Here is a 24,959-nt window from a genome sequence, read left to right as displayed (position 1 = left end):
TATTAGCTTGGTACTCCATTAACTTCCAACACACTCCCCGCAAAAAAACCAAAAAAAAAGTCAAACAAACCCACAAAACCCAAGCCTACAACTGTCAGGGCTGCATGATTCTGCTTTGGCCTCTTGGGACTTAAGTGGGACTTAAAATATTTTCAGTCATAAACTTGAGATTTTTAACTTACCTTTGTCCTGCAATGTACAAAAAAAATGGAAAAGTAGTTTTTTATTTCCCTTTAAAGCTGTTCTTGAAAGTATTTACATGATAGTTTGTTCCTAGCTAAAACAGTTGTTTTTTAAAAGTTGGAAGAGGTTTTCACCTGATGAAATAGATTTTCCATTGCTCCTTAATTTTGGAATTAGGGGTTTGCTTTTGTCATACTGTAAATTTGAATTTCTTTGTTTTGTTTAAAGCAATAGTTCTTATCCTGTGATGTTTCCTGGTTCTCCAGTTAATCAGATTAGAAATTATCCAAGTAGTGTTACGGAATTAATTTCAAATATGACAGCATGCTGATTCAGAATTGAATGTACACATTATCCTGCAGTAGAGTACTTACCTTAAAAGCCACGGTTCTGATATAAAATCACCAAAGGTCTAACTGGTATGCAAAGATTAAAGGTACATTACAAATGTAGAATTTTCCTGTTTGATTAATTAAAATTCAGCAGCACTTAAACGTACAAAATTTAGAAGTAATTAATACAAACCTGAGTTTTCATGTCTGCAACTGCAATAGTGTTAATGACATGCTGTGAATATTAGTTAAATCCTCTATATTGCTATTTTGAATGCAGCAAAATGTCTAGTGCTGCTTGTAAAATGTATTGAAGATTGGTAAATTTTGACTTTGAACCCTTCTCACAGATACGGGAGGCCAGATCCACTGCTGCAGAGGGAGTGTGACATCTGTGTGACCCTGCGTATGGCCTCTGTCCAGTATGTACACACCCAGCGCTTCCAGGCTGAGGTGGTGTCTTTCATCCAGCATTTTACTCAGCTCCAAGATGTCTTGGGGCGGCAGAGAGCAGCAATTGAGGGACAAACAGTATGTCTGGGCCTTTTTTCTATTCTTTCCCAGCCTGTTTTTTCCAGTTGAAATGCAATGTATAATTTACGTTAATGCATCATCTCAAATGAGTTGAAATGGTGGGAGGTTTTAGAGTTTTGGTGTTGGTAGAGATTTCTCAGGCTCATCTTGTAGTCAGGAGACCTTAGTTAGGACCATCCTGCTGCTGTTTGAAAGTGCAGAATACCAAATTTGCACATTACTTAAAACTTTGGCACCTGGATTCTGCAGGATGTGCTGGACAAAAAAGGGTCAAGGCGTTATCTTGTCTTATTCTCCACTGTCCACCAGATATAATAATACCTGACTTAGGAGAGCCAAGTGAGAAGTTCTGTTCCACTCAGGTGTATGTCTCTGATTAGTTTGATGGCTGGTAGGCTGAGAAAATCAGAACTTCTGCATGGTAGAGTGTATCAATATAGAGATTATAGAGCAAGATTGAGTATATCAATATAGAGAATATAGAGCATGATAGAGTATATCAAGACAGAGTATATCAATACATAATAGAGTATATAGGGCATGATAGAATGTTTCAATAGTCAGGACAGCCATAGACCACATGACCTAATGTGGGAGTAATTAATGTAGTCAATAGTCTTCATTTAATAGAAGCTTCTCATAATTGAAGGAAAGACAGTGAATATATGGATATTAAAATGCTTCATTGTGCACTAGGTGGGAAGTTTGAATCTGATTTTGAAACATCTGTTCTAAATGATGGGGTTTTGCTTTTTGTAAATAATTTTTCTTAAGTAATTTGTTATATAGTGAGTTGGGTAGTGTCTGTTCTACCTCTTAGTTCAGGGGTGAAAGGATGTGTTACTCCTGAGGGCTGCACCTGTTGCACAGGTTTTTCCTGTTTGCATCATAATACTTTTTTAATGAGCCTTTATTCTCTGCCTAAAACAAGAGTTTGAGGGGTTTTTTTGGTTGCTTTGTTGTTGTTTTTGTTTGGTATAAACTCTTACCTTATCTTAATTTTATAAATCAAGGGGTCATGATCCTGAGTTCAGTACTCATCAGTGGGAAATAATCACCTGCTTTCTGCAATTTTTGTAATTACTTTTTAAAACGTATTTTTGCTCTTCCCAGGTGAGAGATAAAGCCCAGCGAGCTTCCCGAGTTCTTCTTGATATTGAAGCTGGGGCTCCTGTTCTGCTTATACCTGAGAGCTCCAAGTCTAACAGTCTTATTGTAGCTAATCTGGGAAAACTGAAAGTGAAGAACAGATTCCTGTTTGCAGGAGTGTCGGGTACCTTTTCATTAAAGAACAAGGTAGGAACATTACTTCTTAATTTAGCAGTTTGTAGTTTTGCTAGTTTTTATGCATTTTATTTCTAAATCAAAATTGTAAATGATTCTTGCATTTTACTTTATATATTGACTTTATATTTCTGATAATGAGAGTCTGTGGCAGCATGCTGGCAGATCTTACGGATTTGCCTTGCTGTTGATTGTGCTGTGCTGCCCTTCCTGCCTTGGGCTTATTGTCTGAGGCATTGGGGCAGAGGGGAGACTGAACTGAGTGTTTTGAGAGAATGGAGGGAAGAAAGGAGGCTGAACTTTCTCCACCTGCTCTGGTGAGGAAGCAGGACCCAGCTGGGTACACACCTGAATGTTGGGACCAGGACGGGCTTTCAGCTCACCCTGTTTGGTAACTCCAGCTCTTTACCACTCACCATATCCACAGTGTGAGTGGCAGAAAACAGGGGTCTGTTGGCTGAGACTTGTTCAAATGCACTGGAGAATAGAATTGGGTTTATTTTATTTTTGTGCTCTTGGTGAAACTGAGTGTGTGTAGTTGCTTCGATGAGGTGAAACCTTGGGAAAGGTTTCCAGTGCTTGCACACGTGTCAAGGCACAGGACAGGAGCAGCTGGTGCTGCTCTTGAGAGATGCAGCCACAAAATTTGAGCTAAGGAAGATCCATCTTGGATGGCTTTCTATATCTAACCCATTCAGCAAAGTAAGGAGTTGTCTGGGAACCCCCTAATTCCCTTTTGAAGGAATTAGAAGTTAGATGGACTAAATTGCTGCAGTGGTTTTGTGGTGTGTCTGTTGCCTTGATCTGACTTGTACCTACCTGTGTTTTTGCTGTAAGGAACTAGTGGACTGTGATGTTGGGTTGTTTCCTGTGCTGTAGTGTGTTGATGTAAGTAAAGGTTCGTAAGCAGTAGACTCCTAAATTGATGTTATAAATTAAAGAAAGTGTGCACAATAATTTTATTTCAGCCTAAAAATACTGTGTTTTGTAGCACTGTAGAAATGTAGGTGTTTGAAATGGGATTAGGTGGGGTTTGGCTTTTTTTTTTGTTGCTTTTGTTTTCATTTTTCCTCTGTCCTATGTTTATTTTTGAGGATCGGATTTTACAAGGCAATGCATACAAGGATCCTGTTTTATTTGAGGTATTTCACATCTTTATAGCAGTGTTCAGGTGCTCCTCATTCATTCTAAAAAAGAGAAAATATTCTTCTGGAATTTAGCACTTTAAAACGTTACTTCATTTATTAAAAATTATGTTCCCATTCTAAAGATTTTGCTGCATTCTATAAGAACTGGATGTAAATTTTTTGTGGTGTGCTCTTTATGCATGTCTGAGGAGCTGCTAATTTGGATTTAACTGCACATATTTATAGATTTATAGATGATGTGATGATTTTCCTTTGCATGTACTTTTCAGTCTTGTCTTTACAGTATTAAGTTAATGTCATCAATTTTTTTTTCTTGAAATCCTTGATTATGATTGCAATTAATTTTTCCAATTTTTTTCTAATATTTAAAAACCATGTAAGGCAAGAAAATATTAACAATTAAAACCAGAAAGGGAAGTTTATGGTAGGGATTGATGTGACATCAGAAGCTGGATACAGAAGGAAGGTGGGAAATGATAGTAACAATACAGGAGCCAGGGGCAAAGTGAGCAATATTGGAGTAAGGGGTGAGTAAATCACTAAAGATGATTGCTGCCTGCATGTGGGGCATGAGGTTAATTAATTGAAATCAGGACAGATGAATCCCAAAATGAACTTTGGATATACAGGTGGTATGTAGATCTCTTCCACCAGACATATCACAGGGTGGTTGGGGCCACTCCATCACAGAAGGCTATCAGATTGGTCATGCAGGATTTTTGGGAAAAGAAATTCCTAATGTTTATGTGACTCTTTTCCTAGGGAGAGTTGTAGGTTTTTGATGCAAGACAGCTCATGGATTTCCACTGGATATGTGGTGGTGGGGAGATGTCTAAAATGTTTTACATCAGTATAAATGAGCTTTTCTTTTTTCACCTGTGAGGAATTTACCACTAAGTGTAGGGATTTATCCAACCTTAAACTGCAGGAGAATTTTGGGACACATTTTGGTGTGACAACTGAAGTATTTGAAGTGCATAAAATGTGCATGTTTGGAAGTGTTAGTTCACATACTCTAATATGAAGTTGCTGACATGATCTTGCAAAAATAATGGCATATGTTATTTTCATCACCTGAAAAACAGCTTTAAATATTTAGTAGTCTTTATTCTGCAGAAATGTTTAATATCTTGACAGTTTTACCCCTCCATTTTGGTATGAATTTCATTTACATGACAGTATTTGTGTTTTATGCAAAACCCTCTGCTTTTGAATTAGTTTCTCACTGAAAAGATTCCACAGCTTTTTGGGGAAGGTTGCTGAAGTGAACTTTTTTACAAAGAAAATGTTCTCATCTGCTGTTAAGGCTATAGGAGAAAAGTTTGGCCATCTTTCTACAGCAGAAGATACTGGCATTCCAGTAACATACTTAATTTTGACAGGAATTTGTTGCAGCTTGAACCTTGGTGCATTGGTTCCTTACAACTGAAATTAAAAATCTAATGTTAATTACAAAATTTCTCTCATTAGCAGGATTCAGTTCAGTTTTCCTCTCCTTTGGGAACCCCAAAACATAGCATGAAGAAGACAAGTGCTGATGAGTCCAAAGTAGCAATGGAAGGATTAGTCATGAAAAAATCATCAGGAACAAACATTTCTAGGCTGAAGAGTGAACCTACAGTGAGCACATCGAGTAAGCAGCAAGGGCAGCCATCGAAGCTGCCTGTTGTCCCAAACCCTGAGAGCCCAGGTATGTGAGAGCAGTAGAAATTCCATGGTGCTTCTTTTGTCCTGTGAAATAGAACAGTGACATATTGCTTATATCTTACGTGACACTGAAAAAGTATTTGGCTCTGGGTCTGAAGATTGTAGATTGGAGAAGAAATGACTTCTGGGTCTGAAGATTGCAGATTGGAGAAGAAATTATTTCTGAGCTTTAAGGCTGATTGTTGCAGCGTAAAGGCTTAGGGAGTTGTAGTTCAGTTTCTGGAAGAGCAGTCCTGCAAATTGGGTGTGTTTTGAGATGCATATTGCAGATATACAAGGAGTGTACTTGGACTCCTAATAAAGAATTTACATTTACCTGCAAATGAGCTTGGTATCTGGTAGTTACAGATATTGATAAATATGAATAAAAGAAAATTAAAAATTGAATAAAATTGAGACTAAATTAAATTTCATTTTAAAAGTAAGTTGCATTCGTTTTGTACCGATTCTATTTTTCATCCTTAATGTGTTATCTCCTGTGCACTTGCAGAGGATCACATCTGCCTCTTAGACTGCATTGTGGTTGATCTGCAGGACATGGATATCTTTGCTGCCGAAAGATACGAGAGAGAGTATTCCAAGGCTGTGGAAGATACCAGTGTGGATTTGAGCTTTCCATCCTACTTGGTGAGGCAGACAGGAGGGAGCCTGCTCACGGAGCCCTTCAGACTGAAGTTAAAAGTAGAGAGAAACTTGGACAAGTGAGTTTAAACAGGGTCGCCTTATGCTGTCACCTGCAGCAGTGTTTTAAATGCCTTTTGTTGTATCCTAAAGGTTTTGCCCTGCTGTGTTGGAGCTCCTGGAAATGCTGAGGTTTCCCCTTTGTTGCAGGGAGCTGAGTCACGCCGTCGCAGACATTTCAATCCACGGCAGCCTGTCCTCAGTGCACTGCTCTCTGGATCTGAACAAGTACAAACTGATCCGTGGGCTGCTGGAGAACAACCTTGGGGAGCCCGTCGAGGAATTCATGCGTCCCTATGACTTGCAGGATCCAAGAATTCTTGTAAGGATCTATGTGCAGCTGAAATTCTCTTGAAATGTCTGGGGGGTTTGCTGATTTTGCTGATGACAGCAATATTTTAAGAACAAAGAAGCTCTAGACCAGTAGTGTGAAAATGGATTAATGGTCATTTTATTTTCAAGGTAAAGGCCACACTGTTGTGAAATGTTATATTTCCCCAGTAATGGTTAATGAAACTCTTTGGAAAAGAAGGGCACCACACAAAAACTGTTTGCATTTTTCTGAAATACAGTTTAATTCAGAGATGAAAGTTAAACAGATGCTCTGAAAAAGAATGTTGATTCTTTCAGACAGTTTTGAGTGGAGAAGTGTATACTTCCATGTCATTCCTCATTGACATGGTTAATGTGAGCCTGGAACTGATGGATCCAAAGGGGAAAGATGGATGCAGCTCTTTAGCCAGGTATGAATGTTCTTCTCTTACTGAATACCTTATCCTAAATACTGTGCTTATATTGAGAGATACAGGACAAGAATTGAAATAATTGAAAATAATAATTGAAATAATAAATAATAATTGAAAATAATTGAAATAATATGTGGAATTGCAGTTTAATAATGCAGTGAAATGGAATTTCTTAATTAGAGTCCAAACTGAGAGTTTGAGCTGCTCTGAAAGATGAAAGGAAATGACACTGTTCAAACGATACCGTCTGTCTTTCCAGTTGTCCTTGAAATAACAATCCAGTAATCAGTTGACTTGCCCAAGAGAAACTGTATTTTAATTAAGGAAGTGATATGAGGGAGGGTTTAAAAAAGCAGATTTCTTCTGTGTTGGCTTGTTGGGGTGTTTTTAATCCAGAAGGGTTTTCATCAGTGGAAGATATTATTACATGTAGTATAGACCTATTTTCTATCCCTGTGACATGGGATATGATTGTAGTTGTTTTAGAAAATACCTAAATGAAAGATTTCAGCAGTGTGCTGTACTTGAATAAATTACTCCAAGGAATAAATAAATTGTAAGTCTCTTCGGTGTGTTGTTTTGCTTCTTATTCTCCCAGGTTTGATTTTAAGAAATCCAAGTTGCTTTTTGAAAGCTCTTCAAATGGAACAAAGTCTGTAAATCTGGTCTCTCATTCCATGATGGCCTTTGACACTCGTTATGCTGGACAGAAATATGCTACAGGCCCCCCAAATGTCTTCAGTTGCATCTTTCAGTCATCAAAGAACACCAGTAGCCCGGGAGCAATCCAGATTGAATTGCATTTCAGGTTGGTAATTCTGGGATTTGTTTGTTTTTAATAATGACATAATCAGGACTGTCCTGGTTTTAATACACCTGTTATTATTGTAAATAAACTTGCTGGCTTTGTATTTCAATCTGATGACTTTTTTGGGGTGATCAGTGGTACGTGATAGATTGAAATCTGCAGTTACTCATTCTCTGGAAGTTGTTGGATTTTTTTCTTTTCAGTTGTTGCAGTAAAATTTAGGTTTGAATGTGTAATGGATCAGATGAAGGTTTGAAATACTATTAAAATCAGTAGCGCTTAAAGCTTGATAAGTCTGGCCTATCACATGTGTGCATAAAACCAGTTTGTAGAATTTTTACTGTAAGTTGCAAAAAAGCTGTTTCCCAGCAGGTGTCACATGTGGTTTTCTGAGAGCATCAAATACAGACAGAAGTGGCACCTCTTTCAAAAACAATCTCTGTATTCTCTTCTGTGTTCTATCCTACCCTGTTTGTTTTTTCTTATCTGTTTTGATCTAATTTAGTGTTGAAATTGGGAATATAAAGAATAATGTCAGTATTTACCTTCTCAGCATGGTGTTTTCCTGAGGAATGTTAACTAACAAAAAAGAGGTTGAACTGAGATGACTAGAGATGTTACTTTCACTTCTGATCAGATTTGCTGACCAAGCTCAGCTTTCTCACTCTCATATAATTATGATGCCCTCTGAAACAGTTGCAGGAATAATGTAGAAAAAAATTGTGGATTATTTTAGTCCAGTAGAGAATTTTGAAGACATTTGTTCATAAAAACCAACCAAAGAAACTTGGCAACTGAGAGAAATTTTTTTTAAGATTTGGATGCTGCATTGCGGTTTTAGGTACCTAAAAAACGTGTTCAGAAAGAAACCAACATTTCAATTTGAATATAACTAAAATGGGATTTACTAAAAAATAAACCCTAAAAAAACCCAGATGGTTTTCACAGAACTGTTGAGTCAGTAGGTGCCTAGATTAGACACAGTTAGTGAGTTTGCAAGGTACAGCCTAATCTGGTTTGTGAGTGAGAGTTTCAGAAATCTTCTTCCCAAGCGTTGTGCTTTTAAATTTCAGCCACAGCAGCATGTGGTCTGTTTTTAGTGGTGAGAGCATCCTTGGCAGTAGATGTAAGGGTTGGCAGAACTCAGTGATAGTGTTGTACTGGCTGGTGCCTCTTGAAATATCCTGGAGAGCCAGGGAGGGTTATAGGCTTTTGCTGTTGGAAGCAGCTCAGGCAGAGGCTGCTCCCTGCTAAGGCACCACAGTTCTTTGGAGATTTTATAGTTCACAGTGTGCTGGATTGAAAATTGCTTCATGATATTTAAGTACTTAGATGATTTTCCAGTTAGCATGATCAAATGTAACTGGTATTCCAGATCATGAAGCCAAACACTTTATCCCTCCTAGCCAGACCTTCAGGATGGGATGCTGGGAGCTCAGGCAGGCTGACATTTTTTCTGAATGACAGAGCAGCTTCCTGTGCTGCAAAATGCTGTCAGGGTGTGAGAGGAAATTCATGCTGTACCTCTTACCTTGGAGCTGGTCTGAGTTTCACACACAGAATGTTAGGTTTGATACCCAACAGACATAAAATGATAATAAAAAGTTTCAAAATTTGAAATTTTGCAAATTAATATTGATAATGTAAGTGTGTTAAAGGAGCTTTTATAAATTTCCTGTTATGTAGTTTTTCAGTTCATCTCCTGTACCATTTTGGCTTAGAATTTGTGCGGTTAAGATGTGTTGGGTTTCTGTGGGTACAGCAAATTGTTGAATTTCAATCCGTTTAAATATATATATGTGTGTATAGATATATATGTATGTATGTGTATTTTAAAGGCCAGACACTCTGTAAACTAAGTGTATCCCTATAAAATGCCACATAATTCTTACTAGATACTGACAGTTTTCAGCATGATTTTAAATATCTGTAGGTTGTAAAGTGTGCTTCTCTCTTCTTAAAAGGTCTACTAAGGATTCCTCCAGTTTCACAGTTGTTCTGAACAATCTTCGTGTCTTCCTGATATTTGACTGGTTGTTACTGGTTCATGACTTTTTATATACTCCTGGAGATACCAAAAAGCGGGAAAATCCCCATTCATCCCGGCAGCGAACCTGCATCAGTGACACAACTGTAGTTCCCAAAACTGTGAAAAGTGGAGTAGTTACCAAACGTTCCTCGCTCCCTGTGACAGCAGAAAAGCAGCTGGAAGTCAAGGTCAATGTGACAGGTAAACGTGCTCTTCTCTAGTGCTTTTGCAGGAGTTTTTCTCATTAAAAGCCATGTGCTGGTGTAAAACCAGGTCTGTTAAAGGAAATCAAGAAACCTGCTGCAAATGCTGAAAGTAGCTTAATGATATTGCCAACTGCCCTGTTTATTATTTGTCATTTTGTTTGGTTAAGGAACTGAATTTGTGGTTGTTGAAGACATGTCCTGCTTCGATACCAACGCAATTATTCTGAAGGGAACAACTGTTCTCACTTACAAGCCCAAGTTGTTAGATCGTCCTTTCTCTGGCAGTTTGTTTGGCATTGAGGTAAGAAAAATAAATTTGCTTCTGTAAAACATCTAAAATTAGAGGAGTTTGTGAAGATACTTTACTATAAATGTATATACACAAAAGGAATAGTCCACAGATGCTTTTTGAAGTTTGTTAGTTTCTCACCAAATGGTCTCATTTTACAGCAGTTTTAGGAACAGTTTTATATTGTTTCTGTTAAAACATTATAAGACTTGACTGCAACCTCAAAGTATTGCTAGTTCTTGCCAGGCCTGTTCTCTCAATTTGTAATTTTTTAAAAATAATTTGCAACTTTTAGGTGTTTTCATGCCGGTTAGGAAATGAGCAAGAGACTGCACTGTCAATTATCGATCCAGTACAGATTCATATGGAACTTATTGGGAATTCTTCCTACCCAAGTGGTTCAGGACTGCTGGATGCTTTCAATAGTGAAGATTTTCCCCCTATTCTAGAGGTAATGTTAAAGGCCTGAATAAAATGATATGCAGTAGAGAATACTAGCAGAGATATTTTTATGCCCAAGGATTTAACAGAAGACTTTCAAATGCATAAGGAGAGAATAAGGTAATTTTTTCCTGAAAAGGAAAAGAAACAAGCATGCAGAAAATGCTCTTAGTGGTAATGAAAGAGTGATTTCTGGGATATGTTACAGAGTTTAATAGTGGGGGAAAGAAGTAGGCTGATTATGTAGGCATGTTAGATAGTTACTAATATCTGAAAGAAAAAGATACTTTTCTGTATTTTCTGTTTCTACTTGTTAGGACATACTAGAGAGGAATTATATTTAGAGACTTTTTTACCATTATATCAAAGTAAAACTTCTTTTCCCTGAAAAGTAATGCTGTTGGTTGTTGGTAAATTATAACAACTTCGATAATTTTATTATTGGATCTTTAAAACAGCATGGTGATCAGATTTTAACCCTAAATTTTGTCTTCTTTGGGAAAAGCTTCATTAATATCTAAAGTATGTAAGAAGAATGTGTAGAAAAAGGCAAGTGAATCTTATATTTTAATTTTTCATTTAGATTCAGTTGCAAGCACTGGATATCAGACTGTCCTACAATGATGTTCAACTCTTTTTGGCGATTGCAAAGTCAATTCCCCAACAGACAAGTGCAGCTCTGCCTGACTCGGCTGCCTCAAGTGCTGGGAATGCTGCTGATGCCTCCAGTTCAGCACTGGAAAATGAGGCTTCCTTGGCACATGAAACCAGAGATGGATCCAAACGTGTACTGGATCCTGTTCTTGGTATGTTTTTCACTGTTGGAGTGAAGCCCTTTTTTATATCTAAAGGAGGTTTCTACAAGGTGAAGCTAATCTATATGCTTAACACAAAAGATGTTGATACCGTCATGGTATAAGACCCTTTGTTGGTTAGAGCTGTTTAATGATGGCATTGTCCTGATGATATTATAAAAAATGTAAAAGCAGTGTTGAATCATGTGCTTTTTCTACATACAGATACATACAGATGTGTCTTGATTCTAGAAATGAAAACAAGTAGATAACTGTCAAGGATTTATGCGTGGTTAACTGTTCATTTCAGAGGTCCAGCTGGCTCGCCTCCAGGAGCTGGGATTCAGCATGGAAGATTGTCGTAAAGCTCTTTTGATCTGCCAAGGTAACATCAGATATTCTCAGCAGGGGTTTGCACATTGTTCATCTTACCTTAATTGCAACTGAGTAAAGCCTGTAGACTGTCAGGTGGCGATGCACAAGCCCTGTTTCCTTCTTTAGAATGTCTTTGGCTCTGTGTTGGCCTGTAATCTTAAAACATTCTTCTTCCTGTTCTGCTACTGCGCAAAATCCACCCTGCAAGGATTCTTCCTACCCTTTGGGATGTCATGTGTGGGGCGCTTGAGTATATTTTTGTTTGGGAGTTTTAGTTGTGTTCAGGTTGGTAATTTTTTATGGTGGGCCAATTTCTCGCTATTCTCCATCTCTTCCTCTTGAGAGCATGTGTTTTCATCTCTCCCTTTTAAAATCGTATTTCTCTATATCTACGTGCAGTACGTGAAAAGAAGACAAAGCTTTAACACAAGTGATTCTTTTCCTTTAGCATTATCATGCTTCCCACCTTATCTATAGGCATGCATAATGTTACAGATTTTTATTACTTTTGCAAACTTCAAAATATATTTCTTACTCTTAGGAAATACCAATGTCTTTATATTCTTCTCATATTTATGTTACAAAATAGAGCATATTCAAGGTACTGTTGAGAATATTTTCTTAAGAGAGAGGGAATTAGTTTTCTTCTATATGTTTTTTACTAAGTACATTTCATTGAGAAAGTAGATGATGATTGCTTGGTTGTTTGCTTTCATCTAAGGTGACTTGAAAAAAGCAGCAAGTTGGCTGTTTAAGAATGCTGAACCTCTGAAATCAGTTTCCCAGACCTCTTCTGGTCGAGATAGCCAGGGCATTGTGCCTCTCCAGTTCATCTCTGGGGTGGAAATAAAGGCAGAAAGTGTTTGCATCTGCTTTATAGATGACTGCATGGACTGTGATGTTCCCCTGGCTGAATTAACCTTTTCACGTGAGTATTTGGTTCTGCCTTGTATGAAATGACTGTCAGTTCTGGGTGTGTTCAGCACCATGCTCTTGTTTGTCAGGACTTGTCAAATTTCAACTGACAGTGTCTTGGTGGTGGTTATGGGGGATTTTGGGGGTTCTTTTTTCTTTAGTTCTCTTTGGTTTAAGTTTTGGTTTTAAGATTACAGTCTTTGTAGGGTTAAGATTCTGGTTTCCCTTTTTGACATTACATAACAAATGGAATCTGTCCTGAGCAGAATCCTAGGGAGGCTCTGTATTGTAAGGTGTGGCTGTGTGCAAATGTTATTTGAAGAGTATTATGATAGGCTTTTTGTACCATTTCAGTTTAAAAGACAAGACAAAACCTTCCATTGCTTACTTGACAGTTCACAAAATCAGGAAGCTTGATTGTTTTGCATTAGTTTAAACGTCACATGGGTTTTCTTCCCCCCAGGTTTGAATTTTCTCCAACATTTGAGAACCAGCCCTGAAGGTTACGCTCATTTTACCCTGTCTGGAGATTATTACAACCGTGAGCTTTCAGGTGAAATACCTGGGGAGTTGTTGTCTTCTTATTTAAATTTAGGAAACAGCCTTTCCTACTACAGGAAATGCCTTTAAGGGAATGGGGAAAGGTTGACTTTTGGGACTCTGTGTGTGTGAGACTGTGATCCTAGACAAGATACCCTGATTTGAGATCAGTTGGAGGAATGTGGAAAGTAGAGATTTTGCTGATATGAAAGTAGCACTCAAGTTTTCAGATGGAATTGCATAGAAAGGTTATTCACCAAAACGACACTTTTACAACAAGCTGTCTCTGCATTCTTGTCTCTCTTCTCTTTGACTGTTTGGTGCATTCAGTTGATTACGTTTTTCAGGAAGGAAAAGCATGTGAGGGCAGGTGATTAGGCTGAAGACAAAGGATTAACATAAGAAGACAATCACAATTTATATTTTAGATGTTAAAAACCAAGTTAGGCCTCAATGATACTGACAAAAGAAGTAATCTAGTTGTGTGGGGTTTTTTAACTGAGAAACTAAATTTTCTGTTACATAATTGGTGACAAGCACTCAGAAATTATCTGTCAATAACAAGGTAAATTTTTTGTTTTTAAAAAATACTTTGTTTTTAAAAATATGTAGGGTGGTTTTTTTTAAAAGCTTCTAGATCTTTATCCTTTGAGATACTGAATAATAGCCAACTTACGTATAATTGTGTGAAAGTCATTGTCGAAGCTGTTTGAGAGAACTTAATTCCAGCTAGCTTAAATATAGAGCTGTAATTGCCTTCTAGTGCTTTAATTGGAATTAAGATATTTCTGCAAGACCCTACATATAGTATACATGGTCTAAATGGAGGAGCTGGACCAAATTTGTAATAGGTATTAAATTAAATCCATAGGTTTGCAACTTCATCTTGAACACAGATTAAAAGTAAAGGATCTAATTATTAGAGTTTCATTATTATATATGTAAAGAGCATTCCAGTGTGGCCTCCATGTGTGTAGCAGAGGTCATGGTTTGTGTTTCTCTCAGGCTGGGAGCCATTTATTGAGCCGTGGCCCTGTTCAGTGTCTTGGCAACAGCAAGCTTCAAGCCGCCTCCACCCTTCCCGCCTGAAGCTGGAAGTGAAGGCCAAACCACGCCTGGATATAAACATCACCTCTGTTCTCATAGGTATGTGGGAATATTCCCTGAGAGCAGCACTCTACAGTCTGGTTTTCACTACTGAAAATGACAGATATCTCTAGTTAAACTGTTGGCATCCTGTGGAGGGAGCAGGATCGGCTCAAGTCCCTCCATACTTCCCAGGATACTGTACCAGGTGTGTGTTTAGGCAGCCCGTGTTCTATCAGATGTTGTGAAAGTGTAAAGACATGAGCTGCGTATTTGAGAGGCTAGTAGGAATTCTTTCTCTGGTCATATGAATTCTATCAAATTTGTATGTTATTTGAAATTTATTTTTAATCAGAAACAGCCTTTCATCTAAAGCTTTCCATACTTCACAGGGCTTAAAAATATTTTGATAAGCTCATCATTTTTCAGTACACTGACAGATGTAGTGGGTAGCTACTCATTTCAGTTCTTCAGTTTCTGAGCACCTGAGCTGTCAGTTCCCACCTCTGGAAACCAAAATATTTTGTTCATCGTTAGCTCCAATTTCATGTGAGCTTCTGTGTTGTGGAGCTCTAATTGTGTGCATTTCCCAGGAATATTGTTGCTCATTCAGAATTATTTGGTGGACATAGTAAAGAAAATGTCAACAGCTGAGATTGCAGATGTAACAAAAAAACCTGCCTTGGTCTCCTTTCTCCCCCAGGGAGAACCTGGGGGGTTGGCAGAAAGAGGGGAGCCAAGGTGGCAGGAGAAGAAGCAAATCAATGATTCTGAAGATTATGCTTTTTAAAACCAGTGATGACAAGTGGTGAGGCTGTGTGCCAGAGGACTCAATTAATGTCTTGCTACTTATGCAGGAATGTGCATGTGCCTCTTAAAAAGAAGCAACCCCAAAATCCTAGGAAGTGCTTCTGACATGAAAATATCTAAGGTTAATTGTCTCGGCAGGTAGAGCTCTTAGATTGATACAGGAGTATCAAGAACATGAAACTCCACTGAAAGCTTTTTTTAAAAATAAAATCTTTGGGATATATTTGTTTTTTAAGGCATTGCTGTGATTTTATGAGCTGTTGTTTGTCTTTAACTTACGTAAGTGACTCACAGAAAAAGCAGTGAAGTATAACTTCTGCCATTAAAGTGGAGTAACTTGAGTGTGATGAATTTAACACACTTTTCAATTATTTCGTTTACTGCCACCTTGGAGACACTGTCTGTGCTTACATTCCTCTAGAGCAATACACATGTACCAAGCAGTCCTGGATGGAAGATTACTGTAAACAGGACAAAGAAGTGAATGTAATCAGCTCAGAAGACTGGTCGGGTTCTTCGGTGGATCCCCCATGTTTTGGGCAGAGTATGTTGGTCATTAATCACACTTTATTTGAAACAGTCTTGACACACATGGTCATCTGTCTAATGTATTACAAACATAAGTATTTTGGCTTCCCAGCATACAGTGATTTGTTAGAGATGTTTGGCAAAAAAAAAAAAAAAAAAGACAAAAAAGCTGTTTCTGTTCAATTATATTCAGTTCTTTCAAAACAAAAAGCTTTCTGGCTGCTTAGCTTTCAGTAAGAGCTTTGCACTGCTAGTTCTGCTTCCTTTCTGTCTGCCACTCTCAGTTAATGAGTGACTCTCATGTCAAGGATTAAATCAGAGTGTTGAGTTTAGGCTGTGTGCAGTTCAGAGAGGATCTTTTTCTTTCTGTACCTCAAAGACCTAAATAACTGAGTTTCTCTAAAAAAATGCTGTTTTCTTTGTGAAATAATCACGTGAGTAATAGTTCTTGACATGTGGCAGGTTTTTTCATCCTTTTTTCTCCCAGAGTTCCTTCTAGAAGGAATTTTAACAATTCAAATGCCAGCTTAGTGCAAGCAAATGGGTAGAGACTCATAATTGCATGATGTATATCTTCCCTTATGCATGCAGGGGAAAATCTACCTGTATTTGTATGGGTTTTCTTACCTGCTAACTTTGTCTTTCCTGTCTGCCAGGCCTTCCTCTTGTCTACCTTAGAACTAGGAGTACAGCCAGTTTGACTAACCTAGAGCATCAGATCTATGCTAGAGGTACTGTACAGCACACAGACACCAAAAGGTGCTTTTTTCTTTGAAAGGCTCTTGCACAATAAATACTGTGCTGTATGTGGGACTTGCTGATGGATTGGCCTCTATATTTAAAAATAATCAAAACCCAAAAAACCCTCAAGCCAAATAACATAGCAGCTACTTTTCTTTTAGGCTGCTAAATTTAGTATTTTGTCCTGTCATTCTCTGGGTCCTTCAGGAAAGAATGGAGAAATGTAACCCCATGTAGGAGAACTGTCTTTGTGAGGAAGGTTATGTGAATTGTTGACTGTTCAGTGTCTCTTTTCTAGAGGGAAAGTACAGTGTGATTAAAAATAGCATAGTAATATCACAGTTTTAATTTATATTCTAAAAATATCCACCATTATGTTCAATATACATATTTATGCCTAATTTAGCATATTTAGGTACTGAAAACTTTCAGATGCCTTCAGAAGAACAGGCTGTTTTCAGTAAGCTTTAGGAAGTAAAGCATTCCTAATAAATAATTTGTTAATTTGTTTGGGTTCTATTTGACAGGATAGGTTTTGGGCAAAACCATGCAGTATGAAGTAAGACTTTTCATTTTTTGACTTTATGGAAGACAAACAGCACACTTGATAAATACATAGCCCTGCAAAAAAGTTAGTGGATGGGAAAAGAGAGAGCTCTCTGGAAATCTACATCTGTTGCCTGTTCGAGTGCCCCTTAGAAATACTTTCTCTGAGTTAAAAAAAACAACAAAATGGAAAATTTTGGATTTATGTTTCTGAAGTATTTTTCTGTTGGTTTTTTTCCCCCCCAAAAATCAAACGAACAGCAAAACATCTAATATTTATTGCTTGGCTTTTAGTAGGGGTTGCAGCTAAATTACTAAATTAATTATGAAAAAATCCTCCTGGTAATGATAGCCTTTTTTTTTCAGGCAGTAGTCTCAAAACTCAACTTCTACATTTCTTTTGAAAATCAGGCCATAGTCCCAAAAATTCTTTTTTAAAAGTCTCCAAAGATAAATTGGCAATTGATTAAACACCAGAGTAAAAGTTCATTTGGCTTCTGGTCTAATTTTGTAGAACCTGGGCTAGCCAAAAAATGATATAAAGTGAAACTCAACACTTAAAACATGTATTTGCTTTTGGCAAAAATCAGAGCTTTGATTTTCAAAGATTTCATCTTCTTGCTATTTAATTGGAAAGAACTTTCTCTGTAAGCTTTAAGTCTCCATGGACAACATGAGAGTACATAGGAGTTTGTTGATTTGGAAGAAAGTTGTCTGTCGTCATCAGTAACTCCTTCAAAACTTTCCTGCCCTCCCCACATCACCCCTCCTTGCCTCTGGAAACCTTTTGGAGTGACTTCAGGTCTGGGAAAGAGATTTCTGTCTTACCTTTTCTTTAAGCAGCTGATTTGTTGTGTGTGCCTTCTTTCCACTTCTCTCATACCAAAGGTGTGTGTATTGAGGTAGCAGCCATTTATATTCCTTTTTAAGTAAATTACTGGACTCGGACAGGGGTTTTTCTCTGTCCAAACACAGTAAGTATTTTCACAGATTTCATGCACTGCAGTGTGGAAGATGAGAGTAATACTTGTGCCTGTTAGAAATTTGTGCTTGGAAAAAGGCAAACATGGGAGGTGAAGTATCGTCTTCTGGCATATTGCTGTCCCAACAGGTTAACAAAACCAGATTGCCATTGGTTGCTCTCAAATTATTTTCCGTATTTTAGTAGGCTTTATCCTGTATTGGAAAATATTTCTATTGTTCAGGCTTTGAGAATAAAAGTCCCATTTAAAGGGGGTACTGGCTAACCCTGTATTTGTTACATTAAATGCAGCATAAATCTTAATTTTAAGTGAATGTGTCTTTAGTATTTCATGAGCATTTGGATGTATATAAAAGATTACTGATCATGCTTGGGTTTTTAGTTAGATTTTCTACATGTTAGGTGTAACTGGAGGCATAGTACTTTACAAGACTTGATAAAAACAAACAAAAGAACATGTAGATTAAGTTCAGTTCCAAGGCAGGGTTGATGTAGGGGAAGAATGTCTGTTTGCTTTGTACCATTCCTGTAGTAATTACTAGTTGTGAAAACTTTGTAAGTAATCTGGATGTCCTGTTTCTTTCTTTAGTTAGAGCAGGTTGCGGTTCTCCAGTCATTGTATCTCATCCCACATTAACATCTGATGAATGAATTTCTCATGCACATTCAGACGAGTCTCTGTTCTGTTTTGTAGCTGAAATGAAGACCCCAAAACGCAGGCAGCCGTTTGTCCCCTTTGCTCTGAGGAATCACACTGGGTGCACTCTCTGGTTTGCCACCCTGACTACGACCCCAACCCGGTAAGCAGCTCTTGGGGGATCACTTCAGACGTATTTGTCTGGCACCTCTTCCATGTGAGCCAGACCCTGTTGTTTTCAGTGCTTTTATTTTGCAGAGACCTGTAGGCAACTCCCAGTTTTACTCAATTAAGAGCCTTTTCTTTGACACTGAGGTAGTTTTATTATTAAACAAAAGATTTTGTTTTTCAAGAGACCCAGCAGAGTGTGGAAACCAGTCACGTACGTTCATGGTGTGATTGTGTTCATTGCAGGACTAACCTGAAGTAGTCAACTTGAAGTAGTCAGTTTGTAAAATGCTGTGATTCTCTTCACAGGGCTGCCCTATCTCACAGTGGGAGTCCAGGTGTTGTTCCTGAGGAAAATGGGACGTTGCTGGATGATGCCCATAACGTCAGTGAATGGCAAGAGGTTATCACTGGGGAAGAGGTTCCGTTTGAGTTTGAAGCCAGAGGAAAACTCAGACACAGGTGAAGGGACCAGGCCATGAGATGTTCTGACAGTCTCATGTATGGAACACAGAGGTTCATAGTTGTGAGGGCACTGGCAGGTGTCACATTAGAAGTGGATTTCTTCAAAATCTCCTGTTAATGTTTAGTGTTTATTTTTAATACTCTTGTATAGAGTGAAATTATAATTTCTCTAGTAAAGCAGCAACTGTTGCTATTGGTGGGAGCTATTCCTTTATCTGAGTTGGATCATTATAAGCTTTTAGAAGGACTTGGGGGTCTCAGTTACAAATCAATGTCCTTTATTTTAAAGGACTGTTGGGGCAGTTTGGTTGTTATCAAAGGTAAGAACTAGAGCTTGTTAACAAATGTGTAGCGTGCTTTTTTTTTTTTGTGATGTAGTTATGTGTCTGTGTGTTCCTTCGGGAAGGTGCAGTAATTAGACATAAAATCAGGTCCATCTATCCATGAAATGGAAAAACTTGAGACTTTTTAATGCTTCAGTGAGATTCTTTTATGAGAATCCAGAGGATGTTTGTGGTTTGAACTGTTTGGTGTTTACTCTGTATAACAATGCTTAATAGTAATTTAACTTGATCTAACCTGGTAGACACACACATGATCTAAGGATTCATCAGTTGCAAGTGAGAGTAAATGGCTGGGAAGAAGTGAGTCCAGTGTCTGTAGACAAAGTTGGAACATTTTTCCGATATGCTGCACCAGATAAGAACTCCTCCTCTTCTACTGTAAGTTCTGATTTTGAGAGTTTTAAAAGAATATGTCATGTAAGAGTAATGATGTCTGCAAGATTTTAATCTCAAAGCATCTGTTGTATGAGATTGTCCTCTTTCCAGTTAGCCTGGGTTGGGAGAGCTTGGAGATGCTGGGTTCCTAACTGGCAATACTGTGTAACCAAACCACAGCCAGAGCAGTCAGCAGTTAATCTGTGCTTGGCAGGCAGAGCTTCCAGTGACAGAATGAATGTATTAGTGACAGGCCATGCACTCGTGGAGACTGAGCTTTAAATCAACGCAGCATTTCAGCAGCTACTTTTATTTCTTTTATTGCAAGAATGCTTTTCATGTATTTAATTTGCTTAAAATAAACAACACTGGCAATTTCCTGTAAGCCTGGAGATTGTTTTTGAAGTATGTGGCTCTGTAGACAAAATACACTTGTCATGAAGGGAAAACGCAGTTGCAATAATCAGCAGGCTGGCATTTGGTGGAGGCTCACTGATAAAAATGGTCTTGTGGATTTCAAGACTAGCTAAGTTCAGAGACTAGCTACTGAGACTAGCTAGGTGTTGAGCACTGGACAAATAGGAGGTTGAGATCTTCTTGATATAAAACAGAATTAAATTTGATTTGATACTGCTGGCAAGAGCCAGTGGTCTCTTACTTGAATTGTTTCTGATGTTTTTATATTGAAGCATAAAAAGGATCATCTCTCTGTAACTTGAATGTTGAAGGAAAAGGATGCAAATTAATGAGAATTGCTGTCCAGCAACATTTCTTGTAGAATTTTTCTTTACAACAAAACCTCCTTAAGCTTCATTTCTTTGCAAAGCAGTATTACAAACAGGCTTTGCTAATCTAGTTCTGATGTGATTCCAGGTTGCACTGAAGATCAGAAACACAATGTGATGAAAGTTTATTCTTCTGTAGTAAAGTTTTGTATTAGAGCTGAGAGCAGTATTTTAAAAGTTTAACTTCTTTAACCTTCTTGTTTACTTTCCTCCCAGCTTGGAAGCCCAATAAGTAGAACAAATATAATACATCCACAAGTCTACGTGAGTATATATTTTCATTTTTTTGAGAGCTACTTAAGTAAGAGTAGGGTAACTCTACAAGTGAACTGGCTTTTCCATCCTTCTAGAACCTTTTCAATAGAAAGGAAACAAAATTTAGGCAAACAAAGTGCACTTTCAAATCAGAACAAATACTTATGACTTACCATTCCTCACCAGTATAAATGTTTGAAAAATGGGTCTTAAATTCTAATATGTGAATTCTAGCATGTAAACGCATATTAAATGTTGTTTTCAGGATCAAAGTGGCCATGGCTTTGTGTAATGTACAAGGTAAAACACCACAGTAGAAGGGCAGCTGTGAGTGAAGAAAGCATGAATATTTTAAGAAAGCTCTGCCTTATTTTTCAGTTTTGACAGATAGGAGTGATGAGTGATCGGTAATTTTATGAGTCTTAGACTTCAAACTACATGGATTTATTAAATAATATAATAGAAAGATGATGTGTAAAGTTCACCTCTTAGGATCTATATTGCTCTTATTTGAACTTGCATCATTTTGAGAAACGTAACAGAGTTAGTGATGTGTGGAATTGCTTTTTCATAGTTTTACTGTCCTTTGAGGAGGAGGTACAGGATTATAAAGCACCATTATGAAACTATTTATACACCTTATGATCTGCACATGGTTGGATTCAGTTGGCAAATTTTTCTCCAGCAGTTAGTGCTTCATAAGGGAGGTGTCCCTCTTCTAGATATATTCATTACCTGAGCTTTTTAATGCTTTTAAATATCTTCCAGTTTTCTTCATTGCCTCCAGTTCGTGTGGTGTTTGAAGTTACCATGGAGGGGAGCGCCCGGAAGGTGATAACAGTGCGCTCAGCCTTGATGGTGAAGAACAAGCTGGAATCTCCAATGGAACTGCGACTGGATAGTCCTTCTGCCCCTGACAGTAAGTGCTGTAAACTCCTGTGACCCATGTTCCTGTAGCAGTCCCTATATACTGTGGGGAGTTCAGCTTCCTCCCCAGGAAGATTCACCACCATCTGTAATGTTTCATACCAGAATAGACCTCCCTGGACAGGAAATGGGTCAGGTTAAGAAGAAAACAGTCAGCAAGGTGAACTAGAGAGCCCAGTAGGATTTTTTGTTGCTGTTCAGATAAACAGGGAAAGCTGACATTCTGTAAAGACTAAAACTTATTTCTGTATGTAGCAAAGTTGTCTCTCACAGCAGCAGTCTGGAAGGTTTTGCTGTTACCATGCAAAGGTTGAGAGTAGATATGTAATGATATGCTGGTAATGTACCCAGAATGTTTGTAGAACGAGGTTTTTTGAAACAAGCGTTTTCACTAAAGAATTGGAATACCAACAAGTTTTTAGGCTGTTTCAGATTTACACACTGACATTAGTCTGCTGCCAGATTGTTAATAGAGCTGAAAATACCAGGTTGGTGTTTGAAACATGAATAAAGCAGGAAGTGATTTATATTAAAATTAAACGTGTTGCATTAAAAATTTGAGACTTACTACTTCAAGATTTTACTGTTTTCAGTAAAGGGGCCTCTTTTAATATGTGTAATTTCTTCTCTGGTTGCAGAGCCTGTAGTCCTTCCAGCAGTTATGCCAGGAGATTCCTTTGCTATTCCATTACATCTCACATCCTGGCGTTTGCAAGCCAGGCCCAAAGGAATGGGAGTGTTCTTCTGTAAGGCTCCAATTCACTGGACTAATGTCCAGAAGGCAGCAGAGGTGTGCAGCAGCAAGAGGGAGTGTCATTCCATGGAGTCTGAAAACAGCCGGTTTTTCAGGTAATTAAAGCCCAGTTCTTTTTCTGTAAGCTCTGATAAATGAAATCCTGTGAAAGTAAATAACAGGAAAGAGAATGCTTAGAGATGAAAGCTGCTGCAGTTTAGTGGGATGTTTTATTGGATCTGCAGTGAAGCAGTGAAGTGTAGCTGCTCTGTTTCTGCAGGGCTCCTGGAAGCCCTTCTGGCAGTGCTGTTAAACCTCTGAGAATACAAAGCACACTATGAATATTTATTGTAAAAAAAGAAAAAGTTAGAAAATAGAATGTGAACTTACATTAAATTAACTACTCTGTCTCACTGAGGGTAATGAGGGGTTTGCCAAAAGAGTGTTCACAAATACTTATTCTTTATCCTCAATGTCCTGTGCTCGGTTCTGAGGCCAAAAATTCTCTGCATAGTGAGGACTTAATGGAATTTTGTAGTTTTCTGATATGATTGCTTTAGGGTTGCTCTGAATTTAGGAAATACTAGGATAGGGATTATGAAGTTGTGTCAGGAAATGACCTTTGCACACCATATGGTTACTGCTCTATGTCAGTTTCATAGTTCATTTCCTAATACACTGTTTTTGAATGTATCACAGGGAGGAAAATAAACAAATTATTTAAAATGAAAGTTTACCAACTCAATTTTTTACCTTAACTAATGAAAAACTGAAGTGTCAAGTGGTCAGAGCAAAGATACATCTACTGGGAAGAAGGACACATTCAGCATTTATGTTTAAGTACATGATTATAGTTTACTTCAATAGTTAAAAATCTGTTTTTAATAGTAGTAGTAAAGAACATGCTTTTGCAAGTTTATGAAAGTTGGTTTTAAAGGTGGCAATCTCTAATAGCCATTTTCTGTTAGGTCTCTAAATAGACCAGTTTTTGGGGAACTAAATTAAGTCTTCGATTAAAATCAGAAAACTCATGTTGTCTTAACGTCAGACATAAATACAGAGTACCTTATAATGAGCTGCAAAGTGATTATGTGGAGAACAACTCTAAATACTGTTTTTCTTACCAATCCTGAAGTTAGAGCATCTTTGAGGACTTAGTGCAATATGGAAAGACAGGGTTTAATTATTGTGTCAAATTCATTGACTTCTCATGTATGTTGGCATTCCCAGGTTTTGTGTGGCTATAAAGAAAGAAAATTACCCAGATTACATGCCTTCCAGCATATTCTCTGACAGTGCTAAGCAGATTTTCAGGCAGCCTGGGCATACCATTTATCTCCTGCCAACGGTGGTAATCTGCAACCTGCTGCCTTGTGAGCTGGAATTCTACGTGAAGGGTTTGCCCATCAGTGGGACACTGAAGCCTGGCAAAGAGGCTGCCTTGCACACGGCTGACACAGCCCAGAACATTGAGCTTGGTAAGGCTCTTGCTCAGGGACCATTTGCTGCTCCTCTCTGTACCTCCAGGGAACTTGTTTCTGCAAGGAACTATGGCACAGAATGGAAAAATGGAAAAATAGAAAGCATTTAAATGATGGTTTCATTGGGTTACAGGGACAACTAAAATTTTACATTTTTAGTAATGAAGTGTACACATTGGAAAAAAACCAACCCAATACTGCCATCATTCCCCCAAATCTGTCAGTTGTCACTTAGGATGTTCCTTGTTCAGCTCTGGTTTTCCTGAGAGTGGAAACTGGAGAGACCAGTGGTAAAGAGGGGAATAAATCAAATAAGTTCCTAATGTTTTGGGTGGTTTTGCTCTTTTCTTTCTGACAGAAATAATTGGTGTTGAGAGTATGTATGGAGTTATTCAACACTGGTTAGACCTGTAATGCCTGAAGCAATAATTAGCCCTAATCAGGGTCGCTTACAGAACTTGTTTTGCTGTTTGTGACTTAAATTGAGGCATTTCTTCATGAGGTCAGAGTTTACCATAATGGGTATATTTAAAAGTTGATCAGGGTGAGCTCCATGAAATATTCAGGAAGATCAAGTTACATGAAACACCAACTTCAGTGCTTATCAAAAACTCATGTTTGTGTGGGTGATGTTTTATTTTGCTCTGCTTTGTTTTGTTTCATAGGGGTATTGCTAGAAAACTTCCCAATATGCAAAGAGCTGTTGATTCCTCCTGGGACACAAAACTACATGGTGCGGATGCGATTGTACGATGTCAATAAGCGGCTGCTAAATCTGACCATACGGATTGTGTGTCGTGCTGAGGGCTCTCTAAAAATACTAATTTCAGCTCCGTATTGGTTAATCAACAAAACAGGCAAGTTTTGTTGTAACCATGATGTGGGAAATAAGGTTTTCCTGTAGTATTTTGATTTGCTTTCTAGCCAAATAAAGCTTTTAAACACTATTTAAGAGGAATAAAGGTTGCAGGAATTTGTATTTTTAATAGTGCCAGCAGCTACTGTTTGATGCATGTTACAGGAGATAACTTAGCCATTGGGTTGCTGTATTACAGATTTTCAAACATGAGCTATTGTACCTCTA

At 37.9% G+C, this 24,959-nt stretch overlaps 1 protein-coding gene across 6 annotated transcripts in view; it reads left to right on the top strand.

Annotated features, from left to right (window-relative positions):
- The window catches only part of VPS13D (vacuolar protein sorting 13 homolog D), a 96,856-nt gene that overhangs the window by 20,326 nt on the left and 51,571 nt on the right, over positions 1–24,959 (top strand). For 4 of the 6 annotated variants that reach the window (XM_082295692.1, XM_082295691.1, XM_082295689.1 and 1 more), the window contains 25 exons: positions 866–1,046; positions 2,163–2,345; positions 4,952–5,171; positions 5,679–5,889; positions 6,020–6,191; positions 6,500–6,612; positions 7,214–7,423; positions 9,388–9,653; positions 9,826–9,959; positions 10,243–10,398; positions 10,972–11,194; positions 11,493–11,567; positions 12,279–12,485; positions 12,936–13,025; positions 14,018–14,158; positions 15,330–15,452; positions 16,093–16,167; positions 18,400–18,505; positions 18,820–18,972; positions 19,562–19,697; positions 20,696–20,743; positions 21,503–21,653; positions 22,300–22,510; positions 23,625–23,872; positions 24,541–24,732. In XM_082295692.1, coding sequence (XP_082151818.1) covers positions 866–1,046; positions 2,163–2,345; positions 4,952–5,171; positions 5,679–5,889; positions 6,020–6,191; positions 6,500–6,612; positions 7,214–7,423; positions 9,388–9,653; positions 9,826–9,959; positions 10,243–10,398; positions 10,972–11,194; positions 11,493–11,567; positions 12,279–12,485; positions 12,936–13,025; positions 14,018–14,158; positions 15,330–15,452; positions 16,093–16,167; positions 18,400–18,505; positions 18,820–18,972; positions 19,562–19,697; positions 20,696–20,743; positions 21,503–21,653; positions 22,300–22,510; positions 23,625–23,872; positions 24,541–24,732 — 4,025 coding nt within the window. The remainder of the gene's footprint in view (positions 1–865; positions 1,047–2,162; positions 2,346–4,951; positions 5,172–5,678; positions 5,890–6,019; positions 6,192–6,499; positions 6,613–7,213; positions 7,424–9,387; positions 9,654–9,825; positions 9,960–10,242; positions 10,399–10,971; positions 11,195–11,492; positions 11,568–12,278; positions 12,486–12,935; positions 13,026–14,017; positions 14,159–15,329; positions 15,453–16,092; positions 16,168–18,399; positions 18,506–18,819; positions 18,973–19,561; positions 19,698–20,695; positions 20,744–21,502; positions 21,654–22,299; positions 22,511–23,624; positions 23,873–24,540; positions 24,733–24,959) is intronic. The other 2 variants (XM_082295688.1, XM_082295690.1) reach the window with 2 other exon arrangements.

This window comes from Coloeus monedula (assembly GCF_965178545.1).
Source record: "Coloeus monedula genome assembly, chromosome: 22".
Taxonomy (NCBI): domain Eukaryota; kingdom Metazoa; phylum Chordata; class Aves; order Passeriformes; family Corvidae; genus Coloeus; species Coloeus monedula.
Note: the sequence above shows the minus strand (reverse complement) of the source record. Positions and strands in the feature narration are given on the sequence as shown.